Genomic DNA, 19,370 nt, shown 5'->3' on the forward strand with positions numbered 1-19,370 from the left:
TGCTGATTTTTGAATGAAGGACCTGTAGTACTCAAACTCTTTTCTGTCAGTTAGAGCCTCAAATTGTTAATTGTTTGTTCTTAAAGCAAATACTTTGATCTTAGTCCTAAGAATTTGATGGTAAGTCATATGTATTTTAAAAAAATGCACTGAAACCAGTTGTTTTTTTGTTTTTTTTTTTTTTTTTAATGTGCCGTGGGTGTGTTTAAATATGTCTCAGATTAGTTTTGCTCAAGGTTCCCTGTGTCCTGTTGCAAATGCAGACTTTACCTGTGTGGCTGTGCATTTATGGAAGTAATGTTGTATTGCAGACACAAAGCCTACAGCCAGCTCCTTTCTTTTCTTAAGTATTTCTTATACTTGGTATTTTTAAAAGTGTAGTGGGATAGATTTAAATCAGTGTAATATATTGATTTAAATCAATAGTGTAACATAGCTGAAGTTGCTGATTTATTGAGACATGGGAAAAAGTTACGTTGTTGGCATTTTTTTTCCTGAAAAACAAGTTCCTGGCAGTTGTGGGTATTGTGTATAGGAAGGGGGTGTTCTTGGGAAGAATAAGTAAAGGGAGTTGTTGCACTTTGATATTGAGCTTTCTCTGTAATGGCTTTTACTAGTAATCTTGTCTTTTAGTTCTTTAGTGTGGTCCTGACAAGCTGCTTCTGGTGTCAGTAACAGACCTTCTACCATGAGCAATTCTACTTCAGCTGCAGGTATACATAAAAAAAAAACCCTCAAAGTTCTTCCGCTGTTCTTTCTCTGTGTTGTTTTTTTTATTTTTGTTGTCGTGTGTGTGTGTGTGTGTGTGTATGTGTGTGTGTGTTGAGGAAAATGTAGTAAGTGTATATGTTTGTTTACCTGTAGTTTTAGCTCAGACAGGAAGTTGAAAGTGAGAGAAAGCTGGTTCTGCTTTTGTTAACATTACTTCCAGCATTAGGTGTACACGGAGTGTTAATGACCAATGGTTGCATGAAGTAACTTTATGTCAAATAAATTAACTAAATCATTATGTAGACGATTGCCTGTCAGGAGTGGTTTCCAAATAGTTTATTTTATATCAGGGCAAAGGACAGAGCAGATTATCTTTTGGTAAGTGTCTAAGACTTGCTGTATTTTTAGTGGGGAAGGAGGAGTCTGAGGAGCTAACTTGAAGGTTTTTCTTTTTGATTTCTTTGACTTGCCCATGTCAGGTTGTTTATACTTCTGCTGATCAATTCAACGTGATGTCCAAATGTTTCTGCTTGGCTTGAAATAGCATAAGCTTATAGCTCAGCAATGTAATTGCTGAAATATTAATTAACAGTGCAATGGCTTCAGTGGTATCCAAGATATCTAAATGATATAAGGGTTTTTGGGATACATTAGTTGGTGTTCTCATTAATAATCATATAAATCTAAAATAAAGTATGATCACTATTGAAATGCTCCCGCTGCAGGACTTGTTTTTTGTTGTTATGTTTGGGGTTTTGGGGCTTTTTTGGTCCGGTGGGTCACATATCTAAAATGTGTAACTTTCTACTTCAGGCTACTCAGGGAATACATTTGTACTGATCATGAATTGTGATTGTAATGAACTTCCCTTTGTACATCAGGAACCAATTTCCACTTTATTCATAAGGCTTCTTTTGGTCTGTCTGAAAGCATTTTTTACTTTCACTCAATTGAGAGTACAATTCAGAAAGGTAATCACCTTTGACATGCTTCAAAGAAATGTTGAATCAATTTTGAAATTTAGATGTTGGAAGATACAGATGGTGATCACTCTGCATCAAAATATTAGTATCGAACCACAGCTGGAGAAAGAAGCATGGTTTAAAAAACTATGAGGTTTTATATTTGAGATGTGCTAACTTTTATTGCCAATTTAGTAACTTAGCTAAAGTTTCACAATAAGCACTTCAACAGTTTGCCACTTAGCTCCATTTTGTCACCTCTGACAATGTTTCAGAGTGCAGAAGATACTGCTTCTGCAAGAGTCTTTCATATAAAACTAAAGGTGAAATTCATGCTAGGCTTCATCTCCTGCTTTCTTTGGTCAAGCATTCCTTGACTTAATACTAAGTCAGGGACATCTTGTCCATTTTGAACCTGAAAAGTAATAAAATAGGTTGCTAGAGTTTACTAGTAATACGTCCTGTAGTGGCTTGGTACCAATATGTGTTTAATATGGTCATGTTTGTCTTAAAGTTCACATTTTTCAGAATGCATACAGAGCACATGAAGCCATTTAAAATTTCTTGATGGAAAAATCAATGCATAACAGACTTTTCAGTTTTTCAGGTGGGAGAATTGTTAAGTGTGGTATAGCTGGGGCTTTGATCATCCAACTTGAAATTTTACTGGCTTCCAGTAATAAAAAGACCCTCTGTAAACATCCTTATGCAGAATGTCTTGTGTGGAACAGTTCTCAGCCTTAGACTGTATGCAAAACCTACAGCAAAATCTGAAATTTCTTATAAAGCTCATACAGAAATTTCTTCTCAATCTTTTGTGTTTCTCCTTGGAAGGCTAAATGCAACAGATTAGATATTAAGGCTATCTCTCTTGCCTCCATTGCAACTGCTTCTTGAACAATATGCTTGTTCCAGATATGGTGTTCTGCTTTAAAGTGCTCTCAAGGATACTGAGTAATGTTCCTGAAATGTAGTCATTGGTCACTTACCAATCCAAATTGGTCCCTTACATGACCCAAACAGGCATATGTTAAAAAAAACCCCACTTCTGGCAGTATGTCAGAGTGGAAGACGTATGAGTTTGTATGGATTTCATGCTGTCTTTTTCAAAGACTTTTTAAAACTTAAAATAATTTGGAACAGCAGGCTTTCTTTAATAAAGTAAAAACAAACTCAAAACCTCTAGTTAGCAATTCAGTCACAGAAGGACAGGTTGGGAATAAAAGGAAAATTAATGTATTCCCTCCCAGTTGGGACTTTCCCCTCTTTTGTGCAACTAATATTTTGTAGTTATCTTATGTTGGCATTTGGGGAGAAGTTACTGATCTCCCATTAACAAAAACAAAACACCAAACCAAACCAAAACCAAATCTTCAGAAAATAAGCAAGTCCAAAGCAAAGCCAGACATACTCCACCCTCCCCTTGCTATCAAGATTTGGAATAGCTGATATCTTCTTACGCTGTCCCTTTGTTAGATATGAAATATCCTTCCTTAGGGTTCAAAGAACTAAGTACCTAAGTCAATGTCAGTGCTGAGGCAGTAGTTTATCGCCTTTAGGTTTTGATATGTACACTGTACAATGGGTTTGTCTTGTTTACTTGTCTGTCTCCCTCCCTAAAATATTTTAGATAATGAGAAGAAAAAAAGTAAAGGAAAAAGATCTCCATGTTCCCCTTCACGTGTCCTTCATATTCGTCAAATTCCAAATGGTGTTACTGGAGCAGAAGTTGTTTCATTAGGTCTCCCTTTTGGCAAAGTAACCAATCTCTTGATGCTAAGAGGAAAAGGTCAGGTATGTAATTTTCAGAGTTTCAATAACAAGAGCAAGACTGAAGATGTGGTTCATGTATGATCTTGACCTTGAGTGGAATGATTGCAACAATGTCTAAATATTTCATTGATAGCAGAAGATTTTAATATTTTTAAATGTGAAAGGATGTTTTGAAATTTATTTTAAGTTTTTAATATGCTTTTGGATTACATAATGAACTAGAAATTTGTTAATAATATTGCTAAACATTATATCCACTTTTTGTGAGAACATATAGGTGATAAAGAACTGCATCATCACCGTTGATGACACATGTCTTCAAAGAGCCTGCCTGCTTAAGTTACTAACATGCATGTAATTTTTTGACATCTGTTTAATCCTGTTAGATATGGCAGAGTAGTTTGTGTCATGAAGAAGCACAGAAATCCTAAAAATAATAAGCATTCATTCAAAAATTGTCTAGGGCACTGAGCTGGATTAATACAATGCATAAGCTAATGGATGTTTAATGTTCTGTTCCAGCTTTATCAATCAGTATGCGTATCAGCTACCTAAGTAATAGTACTTGATTTCAGGAATTTACTAAATTGATTAGCAATGTAGTACTTTTAGCAGCATTCCTTCCCATATTTCATACTCATTTCATCTCTTCTTAAATGACATAGTGTACTTACAATGTAAAACTTTCTAAGAAAAGCCACGAATTGAATAAAACAGCCCCATAAACATGCACACACTCTAATGCTGAGTAAATCAGTATTATGCTTTCACATAATCTTTCTCAAGTGAGAGTGGAATTGGGAAAAAATTATGCTTTTTCTCTCTCTTGTAAAAAAAAAAAAAACCAGCATTGAAATTAGCTATGTATTGGTTGCAGGCATTTTTGGAAATGGCTTCTGTAGATGCTGCTGTTTCTATGGTGAACTACTACACTCCTGCTACACCTCATCTTCACAATCAGCCAGTTTATATTCAGTATTCCAATTACAAGGAACTTAGGACTGACAATCAGCATAATCAGGCTGTAAGTACAATATTTCCATTTAACAGGATATAATTGCATGAGTTGTGAATGTATATGTTAATACAAAAAGTATTAAGGTGTTTTATGCCTCTAACGTTGCCCTACCACTGATAGTGTACAAAAACATGGAAAGGGTCTCAACTAGGACAGTTGATCCCAGCTGACCCAAGGAATGTCCCACACTGTATGATGTTGAGCTCAGCGTCATACTGAAAGCTGGGGGAAGGATGAGGAAGACCGGATCTTCACAGTGTTGGCCTATTTCTTTCCAAGTAATTCTTACACTCAAAGAAGTTCCTACTTTCTTGGAAATGTTTAAACACCTCTCTGCCAATGGGGGAGGTGTTTAAACACCTTGTTTTGCCTTACTTGCATATGCAGCTATTGCTTGCCTGCTCAATTGTCTGTAAATGAACCCATGAATTTTCTCACTTTTACACTTCCAATTCCCTCTCCCATTGTGCTAAGGGAAAGTGACTGAACAGCTCTGTGGCACTTTGCTGCATACCATGGTTAAACCACAACACTAGTAAATAAACAGGCTGCTCTTCACTATACCAGTAGACAAATTCTGATATAATTTCAGTAACTTCTTACATACAGGGTCTTCTCAAAATCTGTAAAATTATTGTGAAGGAGCTCAAGTTCAAAAGTAGTTAATCATAATGACCATGAAATCAAGTGAAGGTGGCAGAAGGACTGCTTGTATGAACAAGGAGCTAGCTCCTGATTGGGCTTAAAGATAAAAAAAAGGCATAGGAAAGTTGGAATCATGAACTGGTGCCTCAGGAAGATTATAGAGCATTATCTATGCAAGTAGGCATGTGGTTAGGGAAGTCAAAGGCTACACGGAGTTGTCTCTGATGAGGGATGTGAAAAGCAGCAAGTTTGGTTCCTTGAGGTGTATCAGCAGTAGAAATAAGATTTCTTTTTTCTAAAAAACTACGTAGGCCTGCTGCTGAATGGGGCAGAGACAGAGGAGATGGAAAAGGCTACTGAATTACTGACAACCTTCTTGGCAGCCTGTGGTGGTTAAGACTTGCACTTGAGAAGAGTGGAAAAGTCTTGCTGAAGGAAGTAGAGAAGAATCACATTAGAGAACATTTAATTCAATTTGATAAATAAAAAGTCGGTGGCCCTAGTGAGATACACTTTTGAATTATGAGGGAACAGATTGGTGTCATGGCCATGCTGTCATGATTTGATGCTGGCACAATGCCAGTGCCCCAATGAAAATATAATTTCCCTAGTGTCTGCTGTGAGATGTGACCAGGAATAGAGCAAAGCAGGCTCCAATTAGGAATAAAGGGGAAAAAAATCTTTATTAACCTACAACTATATTTAAAAAGAAACACACTCAGAACTCAGAATGAAGAACTTCCAAAAACATTCCTCCTCCTCCCACCAAATTCCCAATACATCACAGCAGGACACAACCTTGGATTCTCAGTTCAGTTACCACCCCTCCAATCACTAACTCTCAGTCTATCACCATCCTTCAGATAATCAATTCTCAGTTCATCAGGAAGAGAGGAGTCCTTCTTGCACCATGGGCTTCCCCTGGAAACACAGTTGAAACTTCATGTGTTTGCATGTCACATGTGGTACCGCCTGGAGAACATTTGCCATCGTGACATCTTCCTTCCATGCCCAGTGCTCTCACCACTGTGCATGGACCAGAGCTGCTTCTAGGGTTTTCCTTTTAAGGGTGCTTTGCCCAGTTCCAAAAAGAGCACAGTCTCTCACTTTTGGGACACCTGTCCCCCCCAAATTTCACTCCCTGGGGCCGAGGGGTCTCAAGAACAGAGATCTTCTTCACTGAAGATTGTGGGCACAACCACCCTCCTCACCCGTCGTCTCTGTTCACGCCACTCCTTCACATCACATCACTGCACTCTCTTGGCTCTAAGTGATTGCCTCCCCCCTAAATGCAGTCTCTGTGTCCCAGGAAAAATGGTTCTGTCCATGGCTATGCAGAAGAAGTCCAGCCAAAGGCCACTCCATCATCTCCTCCCACCTAAGATTCTTCTCAGCTTCTCTCAGACATCCTTCACTTGCACAAACTTGCATCACACTTGCCCATTTCCTGCTGTTCCACCTCTATCTCTCTCCTCATTCAGCTCCAGGAGGATCAGCATTTGTAAGATTTCCATCATCCAAGAAAAGGGTTAAAATTTCAGGCTCTGCCTGTCCAGAACTCCCACATTGGCCCTGCTGGGCACCTTCTCACTGCACCCCCCTCCCTTCTCCTTCTTGTCTGGCTGTGCCATCAAATTTAAAGGTGGCACCAGCACAGGCACAGGCTCCCTCTCTCTCTCCCTCAGGGGATGGGGGACTGCCCGATGTCTCTCAGGGTTCCTCCACCCTTCCATCCTAGAGGAGCCTTCACCTCCCTTCTATGTCCCAGGCCCAACCTACCTCACTCAGGCCTCCAGGCTTCCCCTCCCCCGCCCAGCTTAGAGCCGGGCAGGACAGGTCTGATTTCTTTCACAGACTGAACCCAAGAGAGCTTCCCCCGGGCATTCTCTGCTTTTAACCCCACTGTGTCCTCAGAGGCGTATCCATGTCCTCAGTGGCCACACCAGGTGCCAATATTCAAATCTGAGCCCCTACTGGTTTGACCACAGCATCCCAAAAAATTCACTTCCTCTCAAACCAGGACACATGCTAATGTACAATCTTGAAAATGTCATGGCAGTTGGAAAAACTTACTGAGTTACTGAGGACTAGAAAAAAGAAAACCCTTCCATCTCCTATCTTAAGAAAGGACAGCAAGGAAGATGAAAAGAAAGATCTGGTGAACCACTACTTGATCAGCCTCACTTTGTTCCTTGGTAAGGAATGGAGTAACTCATTCCAGAAACTATCTCAAATCATTCTAAGGAGAAGAAAGTGGTTAATCATAGTCAAGCAAATGTTTTTTAAAAGGACATTATGCTAACCAATGTGATGGCCTTTTATGGTGAGATGACTGGATTGGTGGACAAGACAAGGGGATATTGTTTATCTTGACTTAGGCAAGACTTTCAGTTTTGTTTCCAATAACATCCAAATAGAGGAACTGATTAATGGAGTCTAGTTAAGTGAACTGTGAAGTGATTTCAAAGGCTGAAATGGTTGTGACCAATGGCATAAAGCTGGGGTCCAATAACTGGCAGAGTACCCTAGGGGTTAATACTGGATTTTGGATTCCTAGATGAATTTCAATTGACCTCCCATTTAGATACATAAGTTATATACTGTGATGTGTAAATCTGTAAGAAAGTTGCCCATAGTGATTTGGGCATAAATCATTCATTTGTGCTGTCACAAAAGTCACACAAGTCTTGCAAGCTTGTCAGTCTGGTAGATATTATTTGTCTCTTTTCTCATCTAAGATTGCTGTATCGGTTTGCTATCTGCAAAACCAAACAAATTACCAGAATTTTTTTTTAAGGATGTGGTTTACATAACAGCCTCAGGAAAACTATATGTATATTTGCAAAAAAGACTCCTTGGTCTGAGTATTTTCAACTCGGTATGTGGCACTTGCTTTCTTCTATAACAGCATTGTCTACTTTTGAAAATAAGCTTAAGTGCTTGGCACTTAAATTTGAGTTTTAGATAAAATTTAAATTAGAGACCCTAGTAGAGCAGCTGAATACTGTTACTGTCCTAGTCCCTGGGCTGAGCCCTGAAGTACAGATTATTTTGCAGGGTTATATTTTTCTGGAACTAGGTAACTTGTACCATGTGCCCTGTTTAATCTGTCTTCCAAAGAGATAGTGTAGCTGAGACATGACTTGAAGTCACAATACTGCATCTGGAAAGGAAAATCTCTCCATGGTCCTGCTACTCACAGGAGGTATGAAAACCTCTTTGGGGAAAACCCATGAAAAATAAGTGAACAGAGTTATATAATTACAGAGTCTAGTTTGAGGAGTGAGATTTGAACTTATTTTTTGTGGATGGCTTTGCTCTGAAAGAAGACTAGGATGTAGAGGTTTAAGCTTATTCCAACCAAATCTTAGTTCCTGAAGAGAATTAAATCCTAGTAAAGCAGAGCAGATAGTTTTTGGTATGCTGACTGGTTGTTTGTCTATCACAATATTACAATATTTTCATCTATAATATTGCTGGAGAAATGTTTAGAATGACATTAGCTTACTGAACCAAAGAAAAATAGCTACAAAGTAGTAGCAGTTCAACAAAAAAAATAGTTGTAATTCTGTGAATTACACTGACTAATTGTTAGGGAGGAGCATGGAAAATAAGAGTTATGATTTATTTATTAATGTGGGATTTGAATCAATAATATGAAGGAAATATGGTTTGATGAAGTTATTTTTTATGTCCTTTTCATTTAGGAGAACTTTGTTGAGTATGAGTGATTTGTATGTAAAATAACTGTGCTCTTTGCTATGACTTAATTTCAGAGACCCCAACCTGTACCGCAGTGTGCGAATGCTGTGCAGCATGGAAACCTGGGTATTACAAGTGCTCTTGCTGCTGAAGGTGGGGTCCTTCCAAGTCATGGTTCTGTTCTTCGAATCATTGTTGAAAATGTTTTTTGCCCTGTCACTTTAGACATACTGTATCAGGTAATTAGGACTGCTTAAAAAAAGTCACAATCTGTTCCAGTGTTGCTACTGTAAATCCATTAATTTTATTTTTTTTTAAATGTTGTTCCTGAATCTTCTGAGTGAGGACTGTCTCTTTAAAATAATTTCCTGAATTCGGGGATCTAGGTTTGAAATAGTTGTATGTAAATGAAATTCAAGTAAAAAGGGCTTCAGTACTCAGATTTTCATGTTGTCTTATTTAGTTCCTTGCTGTAGAAGCAGCAACAAACTTGAACTTGAACTGTTCTGGTTTCTTGATGAGCTAGTGAAATACTGAATGTTATGAACTTGTGAATCCATATTTTCACACTCCTTCTGCTGAGTAACCTTTGTGGTGTGCTTTATAGTTAGGGTTTTATGTTTACTTTTATACCTCAGTGCAAGTGATGTAATATGCAAATTGCTTGTTAAAATCAAGTGGTTTTGATTGTTCATCTTTAGAATGGCTTTTGACTACCTCTGTAAGCTTAGAATAATGGTAGGCTGTAGTTATAAAACACATTACTTTAGCTTCTGCTAGGTGTTTGGGCTATGCTGTTGAAAGGTCTAAGTTTAAAAATAATAAGTTTTAAAAATAATAAGACCACTTCTTCATGTCCAAAATATTTGTTGAAACTTTACAAATATTGCAAAGTTTTTCATACTGAAACTTTTGTAATTAATAGTAATTTATGCAGTAAAAATCATGCCCCGCATAGGAGTTTCTTAAGTAATACAGTTTAGAATAACTGGGATGATTTTGTAGGATCCTGCAGTCCTGGAAGATTCTTTTCCTGCTCCGCTAAGATCTCAAACAATAGTTGTTTTCAGCAACACTCTGTTTTTCCTCTTACCTCATAAAATTTTCTGTTTCTCTGTATCACCTCACCATGATACTGATTAACTAGTGTACATATTAGTTGCCACTTGGATCTAAACCTTTGTATCTATCTTTGACTGTTGCTCACTCATTACCAAACCTGTGCAAATACTATGTCAGCTGTTTAGGATTATTGCTGCATTCAGAAAAACCTCAGAACAAGCTCTTGCTCTTGTGCTTATGGAAGCTGTACTAGTTCTAAGAATGGAAAAGCAAAGAGGAAATTCATATTAGTGTACTTTCCTTTAATTTTAGTCTACTTCAATGCAGCACACTATATTTTCAGTATTTGAATTGCTCTCAACTACTTTTCCAATATGTCTTGAAAATTTAGCAATATTTGAAAAGGGATCATATTTGGAGTTCTTAATAGGGGACAATCTCCTCTAATTAAAGCAGCACTTTGTGCCCAATCTAACTTTTACTTTGTGTGGTAAGGTTAATGACAATGAGTATTTTCACTGACAAGTGAAAATACTCATTGTCATTATGGAACACTAGTAGGCAAGCTGTCATCCCATACTTGGATTGTATTTTGTAAGTTGTCTTGCCTGTCAAAAACTAACTTTTAACTTTTTTTAATCACAATTTGCCTTAAAATATTTATCATAAGAAGCTGAAAATTCAGCTTTATCTTTGCAGAAACAAAGTTCATACATACAGTGTGTTTAGGTTTCAAATCAAACAGGAAGGAGTACATTAAATTTCATTACCTTAAAAAGGTCTATTAAGGTTTCTGGATAAACACGGAAAAACATGTTGAAAAGCTGTATTTAGGCATTTCTGAAGAGGAAGTGTTCTATGAATGGAAACTCAAAGACTACTTTTAAATTGCTGTGAAAAGGTTTTTGTTCTTTTTTTTTCTACTAAATGATGACTTCAGCCTTAAAATCTTGTTTCTGAGAGATGGAGAAACTGGGTCTAAATGGTTGGGAAATTAGTCTTGTATCACTGATTCTTGGCCCTAAGAGGTTGGCAAGAGATACTTATACTTATCTAAGGCCTTTCTTTCCATTGCAGATTTAATATTTCTCAGGGATTTCTGCTTTCCTGACTTTGCATTGATTCTAACAGTTTGTTGGAAAACGAATAGTATTTCTCAAACTCACCTTTCCTCTTTGACTGGACATTTTTTTCCCTGCATTTGCATAATATGTCCTAGCTTTACTTTTGTCCTTGCTCTTGGTGGCATTGCTTTTGTTTAAACACCTTCATGTAACACACTCTCATTTTGAATGTATATATATTTAAATTCAGCCTTTAAAAGTATTTCTGCAACGCTTATGTTTGTAATAAATCAAATACCATTTGATTATAAAGTACAGAGGTAGATTCAAATCAAAGTCTTCTTGTTTCTTTCCTTGTTTTCTGGTTTAGGCAGTGGGTCTTAATAAGCACATCAATTATTTAAGTTGTATTTTATGAAACAGATTTGCAGCATTTGTCTAATGTAAAGAACATAAAGGTAAAGGATACCTTGATATGCAGATTGCAGTTCCCATCTCAACTGACTTCCAGTAACAAGGAATAATACTGATAGAAATAGATCCATCAGGTCAACAGGTGGCTCTCTTGTGTACTTGAATAAATTTTGGGGTTTTTGACCGTGGGATAATCTATTCAACACGTGATGGACCTTTCTCAAAGGGGAAAAAGGGTTCTCGTGTAGGAGGTAGTGGGGCTTGTTGACAGCTTTAAACTAGCTTGGAAACAGGAAAGGGTAATGTGTGTAAGCTAGAGAACATGAGGCTGGAGAGCCGCACTGTGGAAAGGGACCTGCACATCCTGGTCAATGGCAAGTTGAATATGAATCAGCAGTGTACAAGGTCTGGAGGGGAAGCCTTATGGGGAGTGGCTGAGGGCATGAGGTCTGTTCAGCCTGGAGGAGACTGAGGGGAGACCTCCTTGCAGTTACAGCTTCCTCAGAGGGGAAGTGGAAAGCAGGTACTGATCTCTTCAGTGTTGTGACCAGTGACAGGACTTGAGGAAATGGCATGAAGCCGAGTTGGGGAATGTTTAAGTTGGATTTGAAAAGGTTTTTCGCTCAAAGGGTGTTGGGCTCTGGAACAGGCTCTTCAGGGAAGGGATCACAGCACCAAGCCTGACAGAGTTCCAGAAGCCTTTGGACAATGCTCTTAGGCACATGGTGTGACTCTTGGGGTGAGAGCTGGGAACTAGACTCAGTTGATGATCCTTGTGGATCCCTTCCAACTCAATGTGTTCTGTGACTCTATGACTTGTGAAGTCCATTTCTCAAATCTCAACTCTGATTTATTATTCACAATTTATCTGCAAACACTTGACAAATTCCTGTTTGGACTGTCCTTCCCTGTTTAGTTGATTAGACATTGCTAATTCTTTAGGGAAATTTTATCCTTCTTTCTTGTCTTTTGTAGCCTTTCTTTAATTTTTTTTTTTTTTTACCTGAAACAAAATTCTCAGTTCACACAGTTTTTGTCCAGCTCTCACAACAGAAATATTTTTCATAAATTTATTTGGGATATTAAATGCTAGCTTTTAGTGTGCATGAATTACTCACTGCTTCTTAAAGCCCATGTTTTTTCCCTAACAGATTTTCTCTAAATTTGGCTTTGTCTTGAAGATTGTCATGTTCCATAAGAACAATCAATTTCAAGCTCTTCTCCAATATGCTGATGCAATGAATGCATATTATGCCAAAATGGTAAGTATAATGTATTCTGGTAAGTATAATGTATTCAGCTTGATTTTGTTTGTTTGTTTGTTGGGGGGTTTTCCTTGCTAAGGTACAGGGGAAGCATTAGGAATATTTTGACTGTTAATTTTGTGATTTCTCACCATTCTAACCCTCTTGTTGCACATGAATAACTTTGTCATCTCTCTTTATTTAAGAGGACACCACTCTATCATCAACTGCAAACAAATCTATAGCATATATACTCCAGGACCTGCATGAGTCTGTCAAAAAGAAAATAATTGATAATATTCTCTCAGTCTTCTCGAGGCTGAACAGGCCCAGCTCCCTCTACTTTTACTTGTGAAAGAGATGCTCCAATTGCTTAATCATCTTTGTAAGTCTACAGTGAGCCCATTCAAGAGCTCCATGTCTCTTTTGGGAGCCCACAGCTGAACACAGCAGTCCAAATGTGGCCTCACCAGTGCTGAGCAGAGGGGCAGGATCTCCTCCTTTGACCTGCTGACAGTGCTCTTTATAATGCCTCCCAGGATGCCATTGGCCTTCTTGGCCACAAGGACAGATTGCTGCCTCACAGGCATCTTGTGGTCCACAAAGATACACATTCTTTGTAGAGCTGCCTTCTAGCAGATCAGGCCCTGGTCTGTGCTTTGCACTTGCCTTTGCTGAATTTCAGGAGGTTCCTCAGTGCCCATCTCTCCAGGCTGCTGAGATCCTTCTGAAGGGCTGCACAGCCCTCTGGGCTATCGGCCGCTCCTCCCAGCTTCGTGTGTCAGTGAAATTGCTGAGGAGGCCTCTGCCCCTTCACCCAAGTCATCTTTAGTTCTCATACAAAGGGAGCAGGAGGTAATAAGTAGTCAGATGTGTAGAAAAGCTTTAGCAGTCCTTTCATGACACCTGTGATTCAAGTCCCAGAGAGACCTTTTTAGACCAATGGTCAGGTCAGTAGATAAGTGCCTCTGTGGTGACAGGGCATCACCTACAACAATTATGCACCACTTCTGGGTGTTCTTGGGCACAGGATCTGTCCACTCTGTCATGCCTAGGTCTGGGGCTTATATTGGAAAAGACCCTTAAGGTCATTGAATCCAATGATAAACCTAATGCTGCCAAGTTCACTTCTAAACTGTGTCCTGAAGCACAACATCTGCACTTCTTTTAAATACCTCCAGGGATGGTGACTCCACCACTTGTCTGTTCCAATGCCTGATAACCCTTTTGATGAATAAATTTTTCATAATATCCAGTCTAAACTCCCCTTGGAGAACTTGAGCCCATTTCCTCTTGTCACTTGTTTCGTGGAAGAGACTGACTCCTACCTTGCTACAGCTTCCTTTCAGGCAGTTGTAGAGAGCAATACAGTCTCTCCTGAGCCTCCTTTTCCTCAGGGCAGACAATCCCAGCTCCCTCCAGCACTCCTCATGGGACTTGTGCTTCAGATCCTACATGAGAGTCCTTCATGTAAGGGTCAATTCTTGCAGTTAAAATTTCCAAAATAGTATTCCTATTACCATCTGATATTGTGTGTTGAGTGGGAGAGAAGTAAGATTAGAGACATAAGAAGTCAAGTCATGCTTAAAGGTGTGTTTTGTCCAGTTTACACAAAGTGATATAATACTAACTAGTAGACTATACTAGAGGTTTAGGTAAGGATAGTCACAGCATAATTGTCTACTTGGTGTTTAAAAAGAGGCCTTAATACCAGAAGGTGAATTACTGTTTGGATTCAATTGCAAAGTGAAAACTTTATAATAGTGGGGTGGTTTGGATTGGAAGCAACTTTTAAAGGTTATCCAGTCCAATCCCCTGGAGCGAGCAGGGTCACCTTCAGCTATATCAGGTTGCTCAGAGCCCTGTCCAATGGGCATGAGCTCTTCTCAGGGCAAGCTGTGCCACTGTTTCGTTACACTCATTGTAAAAAGCTTCTTCTATATAGCTAATCCAAATCAACCCTCCCAGTTTAAAAACATTACCCTTTGTCCTATACCAACCTGCCCTACTAAAAGTTCTGTCCTGATCTTTCTTATAGACCACCTTCAAGTCCCGAAAGGCTGCAATAATAATATAAACTTGTAGTGATGGCTGCCATGATGTGTTTTATCTCTAAAAATGTAATTATTTTTCTTCAGTCTCTGGATGGCCATTGTATCTACACTGGCTGCTGCACTCTGCGTATTGATTTCTCCAAGTTAACTAACCTAACGGTGAAGTACAACAATGACAAAAGTAGAGATTTCACTCGCATTGACCTTCCTTTTGGTGATGGCCAACGAACTGTGGAGACATCCTTATCTACTCCCTTTGGTAAGAAACCTTCACTTCTAGTGCTAAATACACGCTGAGATCATAATATTTACGTCGCATTTATGCTTTGGTTTCATATCAGGTTCATAGAAGGGTATATTTGTGTTTGCTATGTTCAGTAAAATTCGTATGGAAAGCATAAAGTCGAAGTCATGTAAATTAATATCTGGAACGATAACATGAGGAGTACTAGTGGGCAAATTTTAAAGTGTTGTAAAAAAGCTACAAAATACTACAAAAAAGCTGTGAAATTGTGTCATTGGTACAGGTAACGTAGTAAATATTGCATATTAGAATGGAAGTCATCACAAATTGACACTGGCTGCCTAAAGCTGCTTGAAAATAAGTGTTTTAAGGATATTAGCTCTTATTTGTTGGTATTTTAGGATAATTGAGTGCTTCAAGAAACAAAACTAAGAAAATCCAAAATTCTATACTTATTTATATATGTCTATACTCATCTTTTAAAATATAAAATTTAAGAATTTTTCTTAAATTTTAGAAGTCATTTTGGTGTAGAGGAGACAGTATTTGCTTGAAGTGACACTGGAGAAATGCTCACAACACAATCTGAGTGATTTTAGCTATTTTTCTATCTCTCTAATGACAACTATTAGTAATAATACACAGCTAAGAACTGTCTTAGCTGTTGAATAGGTGTCTAAGTGCTGTCCAATTGACTATCACAGTAAAAAGTGTGGGAGAATAATTCCCTATTTTCCTGTACTTTTCTGTGGCAACTAGGACAAATACTGGGTTTGGTTTGATTTTTTGGATTGTTGAGTTAGTTAGCTTAGATAAGAATAAGAAAGTGAGTTGCACTCACTACTTTCTTGATTTTTGTCTTTAATGCTGCCCTTAAATGCAGGCCTTGGATCATTAGGTAATGGACAAATGTCATTACAGCGTGGGGCAGAGGAGGATGGTGGAATTTGCCATACAGCATTATAGAAATGTGCTGTTACAAGTCTAATATATTCTAGTTAATTAGACTTGCACTATTTGAAATGTCAGTGGAAGGGAAAAGTACAGTTAGAATAGTTTATTTCTGCACTAGCTTGTAGGGCAGAAATAACTGTGTTTTTGGAGAATAACACATGAACACTTCTCCCCAATTCTCCCTCTTTTCCCTCTCACTCTCCCAAGCTTTTCATTGCTAGGAGCTGTGTTTTCTTTTACTGTAAGAGTAAGAAGTGCTGAAATAGTCTGATGTCTGTACCAAAATTTGTCTGTGGTACATTCATAGTGAAGCAGCTGCACATTTATTTAAAAAAATCAATAAAAAATAGCTGTAGACATGGAGAAATGTGCTTCCTAGCCTTTCTGTCAGTGATGACAACATGCACATATTGTCATTGGCATGTTCTGAGAAGCTTAGTTACAGAACATGAGGGAAAGATGTTCTAAGTCATGGGACTACCTTCACTACTTCTTATTACTAGTGGATGTTGTTTTGATGTAGAATTATAAGACGAAGCTGGTAACTGTGAGAATAATGTATCTGGTTTTTTATTGTAGACTTGAAGTTATCTTAATAGCAAAACTAAACTGTTCTTGAAACTAATTTTTTTTCTTTTTTTCTTTAATTTTCTTCTGCTTTCTGTGGAAAAGATACTGCACTATAAACAAACAGATTTTGTGCATATTTTGCATTTAAAGAGTTCTTGCATCCAGTGAGCAGAAATACCTGAATTGGCTTGCTTTGAAAGCTAGGCTGATAGCCATGAAGCAAATGAAAAAAAAAAAAAAAAAAAAAAAAACCAAAAACAAAACAAAACAAAACAAAAAAAAAAACAGCAAAGAATTCTATATCTTTCTGCATTTGCTCAGTTTGACAATTTTTACATTCCTGATTTTGGTATCAGGGTGCAACATGCAGGTCTTATTTGGCAGAATAAAAGTTCTTGATCTATTTATTCATTAATGTTTCCATTACCGTTCTTGGATTGTGTATAAGTGATTAATAACTCTATTACCAGAACTTGTCAGTATAATTTCAAAAATGTATTTGCTTGCTTTGGTGTCATAAATATGTTCAGTTTTTTGTATGAATGATACTTTTTGGCCACAGATAAGAGGTGGTGTAATGTGATGCAGTATTCATGGATACTTGATCTGTGGTGTCTGTTACATTTCTTTTTCTAATTCATAATATATGCTTTTTCTGATATTGTATTATCCTATTGATAACCATTTTTTAGTAGCTCTATTTTAGTCAGTAGTGTGGATGTTTGAGTAGTAAAACAGACATATTACCAAGCTTATAGAATGTTTCCTAATTTTACATGCCCCATTTGAAAAAAAAAAAAATCTGGTGTGTCCTTACATATGAATGAATCCACAGCTCAAGCTTGTATCTAACTGCTTAGAGCATAGCTTTGTGAGCTACCCTGGGTAGCACTTGATTCCACATACTAATGTGGAAATCACTGAGCTATCTTTGGTGCTGGGACTCGCCATATGTTGCTATTCCAAATCTGGTTAATGCTTGTGATTTCCAGGGTAGCTGTAAAAAACACTGGTTATGTACAAAGTTACACAAACTGGGAAAGTGCATCTCCTTAAAAAGCAGAATATATATGCTTTATGCATTTCACCAGCTAGTAAAATTCAGAACCTCAGATTAGTTGTAGAAGTTTGCAGTGTTTAACTTATACTGATCTTAGTATTCAGGAGTTGTATCTAATCATTGCAAAACATCTTTGACTGTATTTACTTGCTGAAAATTTCTAGAATACTTGTCCATTGTGTGAATTGAAACCATTGAACACAGGCTTTAATGGATATTAGTCTCTGCTGTGCTTTCCTGTTCAAACTTCTCTTATTTACACTTTGCCCGGACTTCATTTTAGAGAGGAAAGTTGAGGCTGAGCAGAATATTTGCTTTCAAAAGTGGCTGAAAATTGTCTTTGTACAACATAGAATCTTGGATTTCAATCAGAGTTTTAACCCAAACATTTTTATAAACATCTGGAAGCACATATAAAGTCAAAATAGCAATATTGGTAGCTGATTCTGATTGCTGAAATCTCTTCTGTTTTCTAAAGCTTTTAAAATTTGCTTCAAAAAAATCTATCTGTTCTCTCTAGCTACCCAAAATACCATATTTCCATCATATACAGGGCCTCCTGGGTTTGCCCCAGCCTTGGGCTTTCCTCAGGGAGCAGGTAAGTTTGTTTTCTAAAAATGTGGTGTTTGTTGTTATGGCTAGTGGCTTATCTGAATACATTCGTTCAGAGACATTTGTTTTAAAATATAGCAATCAGAACACAGTATTAATTTGAGTAATTGTATGTGTTTCTCATATATATATATATACACTCAATAAAATAAGTTTCTGTAATAAAAACCATATCCTGATGTAGTTTATCATTCAATAAGCAAAGAATCTAAATTCCATGATAAAGATTACCTGCAAGAGAAGAAATTGAGTATTTATTTTTTTCTCAGAATCATAAAACTGCTATGACATTCAAAGCAAATTGAGGGAAGTCTCCCCTTTTCTGGCTATCAAGAGATAAATACGTAGTTTTTTTAGACTGTGAGATTTCCCTTTATAGCATGGGATAAACTTGTGTGCTGAATTTTTTTTTTTTTTCTTTTTTGGGCTGCAATTTATGTCCCCTTTTGTTTGGATCTATTTGCTTAGCTGAATATTTCTTTTTTTCTCTGAAAGGGAGGTGCTTCCTGCTTTATTGGTCAGATACTAGTAATAACTAAATTCCTTAAAATAATTTTTAAATTGGATATTGATGTTTTTGTCAAATATAACCTGCTTGTCTATTCTTCCTTAACCACTTTGAGATGTCAAGTGATGCTATTTATACTTTTCCAGGTCCTTCTGTTCTGCCTGTTCCTGGAGCACTTGGTCCTCTCACAGTCACCACATCAGCAGCGCCTGGACACATGACTATTCCTGGTATTCCAGGAAACTCTGTTTTACTAGTTAGCAACCTCAACCCTGAAGTAAGTTTGATTGGAGAAACTGATGTGTCACCTTGTGCCAGCTGTCAGAATCCTTGAAAACTGACATTAGCTGAAGGAATAAGAAAAATTCTCCATGCTGATAATATAAAACCCAGGACACATCTATACTTGTTTTAGGTAGTTAGCAGTATTGGTGAGGTTTAAAAACTCCCATCATCAGTGAAAAGCTTCCTAACACAGTTTCCTTTAAGAACCCTATGTTAGCAGTGCAGCTAGTAATTAGAGAGAAGTCTGTAGTCAGCTGTAAGAAATGTTTGAAGATGCAAACAACATACATATGATAATTTACTGATATCTCTTAGTAGTATGACTTAGTTAGTATCTCTTAGTAGTATCTCTTAGTTAGTATGACTTCTCTGTGTGCTTTTTTGTCTGTAAAGAAAGCAAAGGATTTTTCCTTACATTGGTTAAAAAACAAGAAATTAAATGGAAAGGATGAAACAGAAAAGGAAACAAAACCATGCCAAATCAAGTA

The 19,370-nt window shown here is 37.5% G+C and overlaps 1 protein-coding gene across 7 annotated transcripts in view; it reads left to right on the forward strand.

The window, feature by feature from the left end:
• Positions 1 to 19,370, forward strand: part of PTBP3 (polypyrimidine tract binding protein 3) — a 50,757-nt gene that overhangs the window by 14,569 nt on the left and 16,818 nt on the right. For 3 of the 7 annotated variants that reach the window (XM_059836875.1, XM_059836879.1, XM_059836876.1), the window contains exons 3-10: positions 634 to 713; positions 3,304 to 3,467; positions 4,324 to 4,470; positions 8,886 to 9,050; positions 12,503 to 12,613; positions 14,734 to 14,908; positions 17,998 to 18,075; positions 18,744 to 18,874. In XM_059836875.1, coding sequence (XP_059692858.1) covers positions 689 to 713; positions 3,304 to 3,467; positions 4,324 to 4,470; positions 8,886 to 9,050; positions 12,503 to 12,613; positions 14,734 to 14,908; positions 17,998 to 18,075; positions 18,744 to 18,874 — 996 coding nt within the window. In that variant the 5' untranslated portion in view covers positions 634 to 688. Of the gene's footprint in view, positions 1 to 633; positions 714 to 3,303; positions 3,468 to 4,323; positions 4,471 to 8,885; positions 9,051 to 12,502; positions 12,614 to 14,733; positions 14,909 to 17,997; positions 18,076 to 18,743; positions 18,875 to 19,370 lie in introns of those variants that run through there. The other 4 variants (XM_059836877.1, XM_059836878.1, XM_059836880.1 and 1 more) reach the window with 4 other exon arrangements.

Source organism: Haemorhous mexicanus, chromosome Z (genome assembly GCF_027477595.1).
Source record: "Haemorhous mexicanus isolate bHaeMex1 chromosome Z, bHaeMex1.pri, whole genome shotgun sequence".
Classification (NCBI taxonomy): domain Eukaryota; kingdom Metazoa; phylum Chordata; class Aves; order Passeriformes; family Fringillidae; genus Haemorhous; species Haemorhous mexicanus.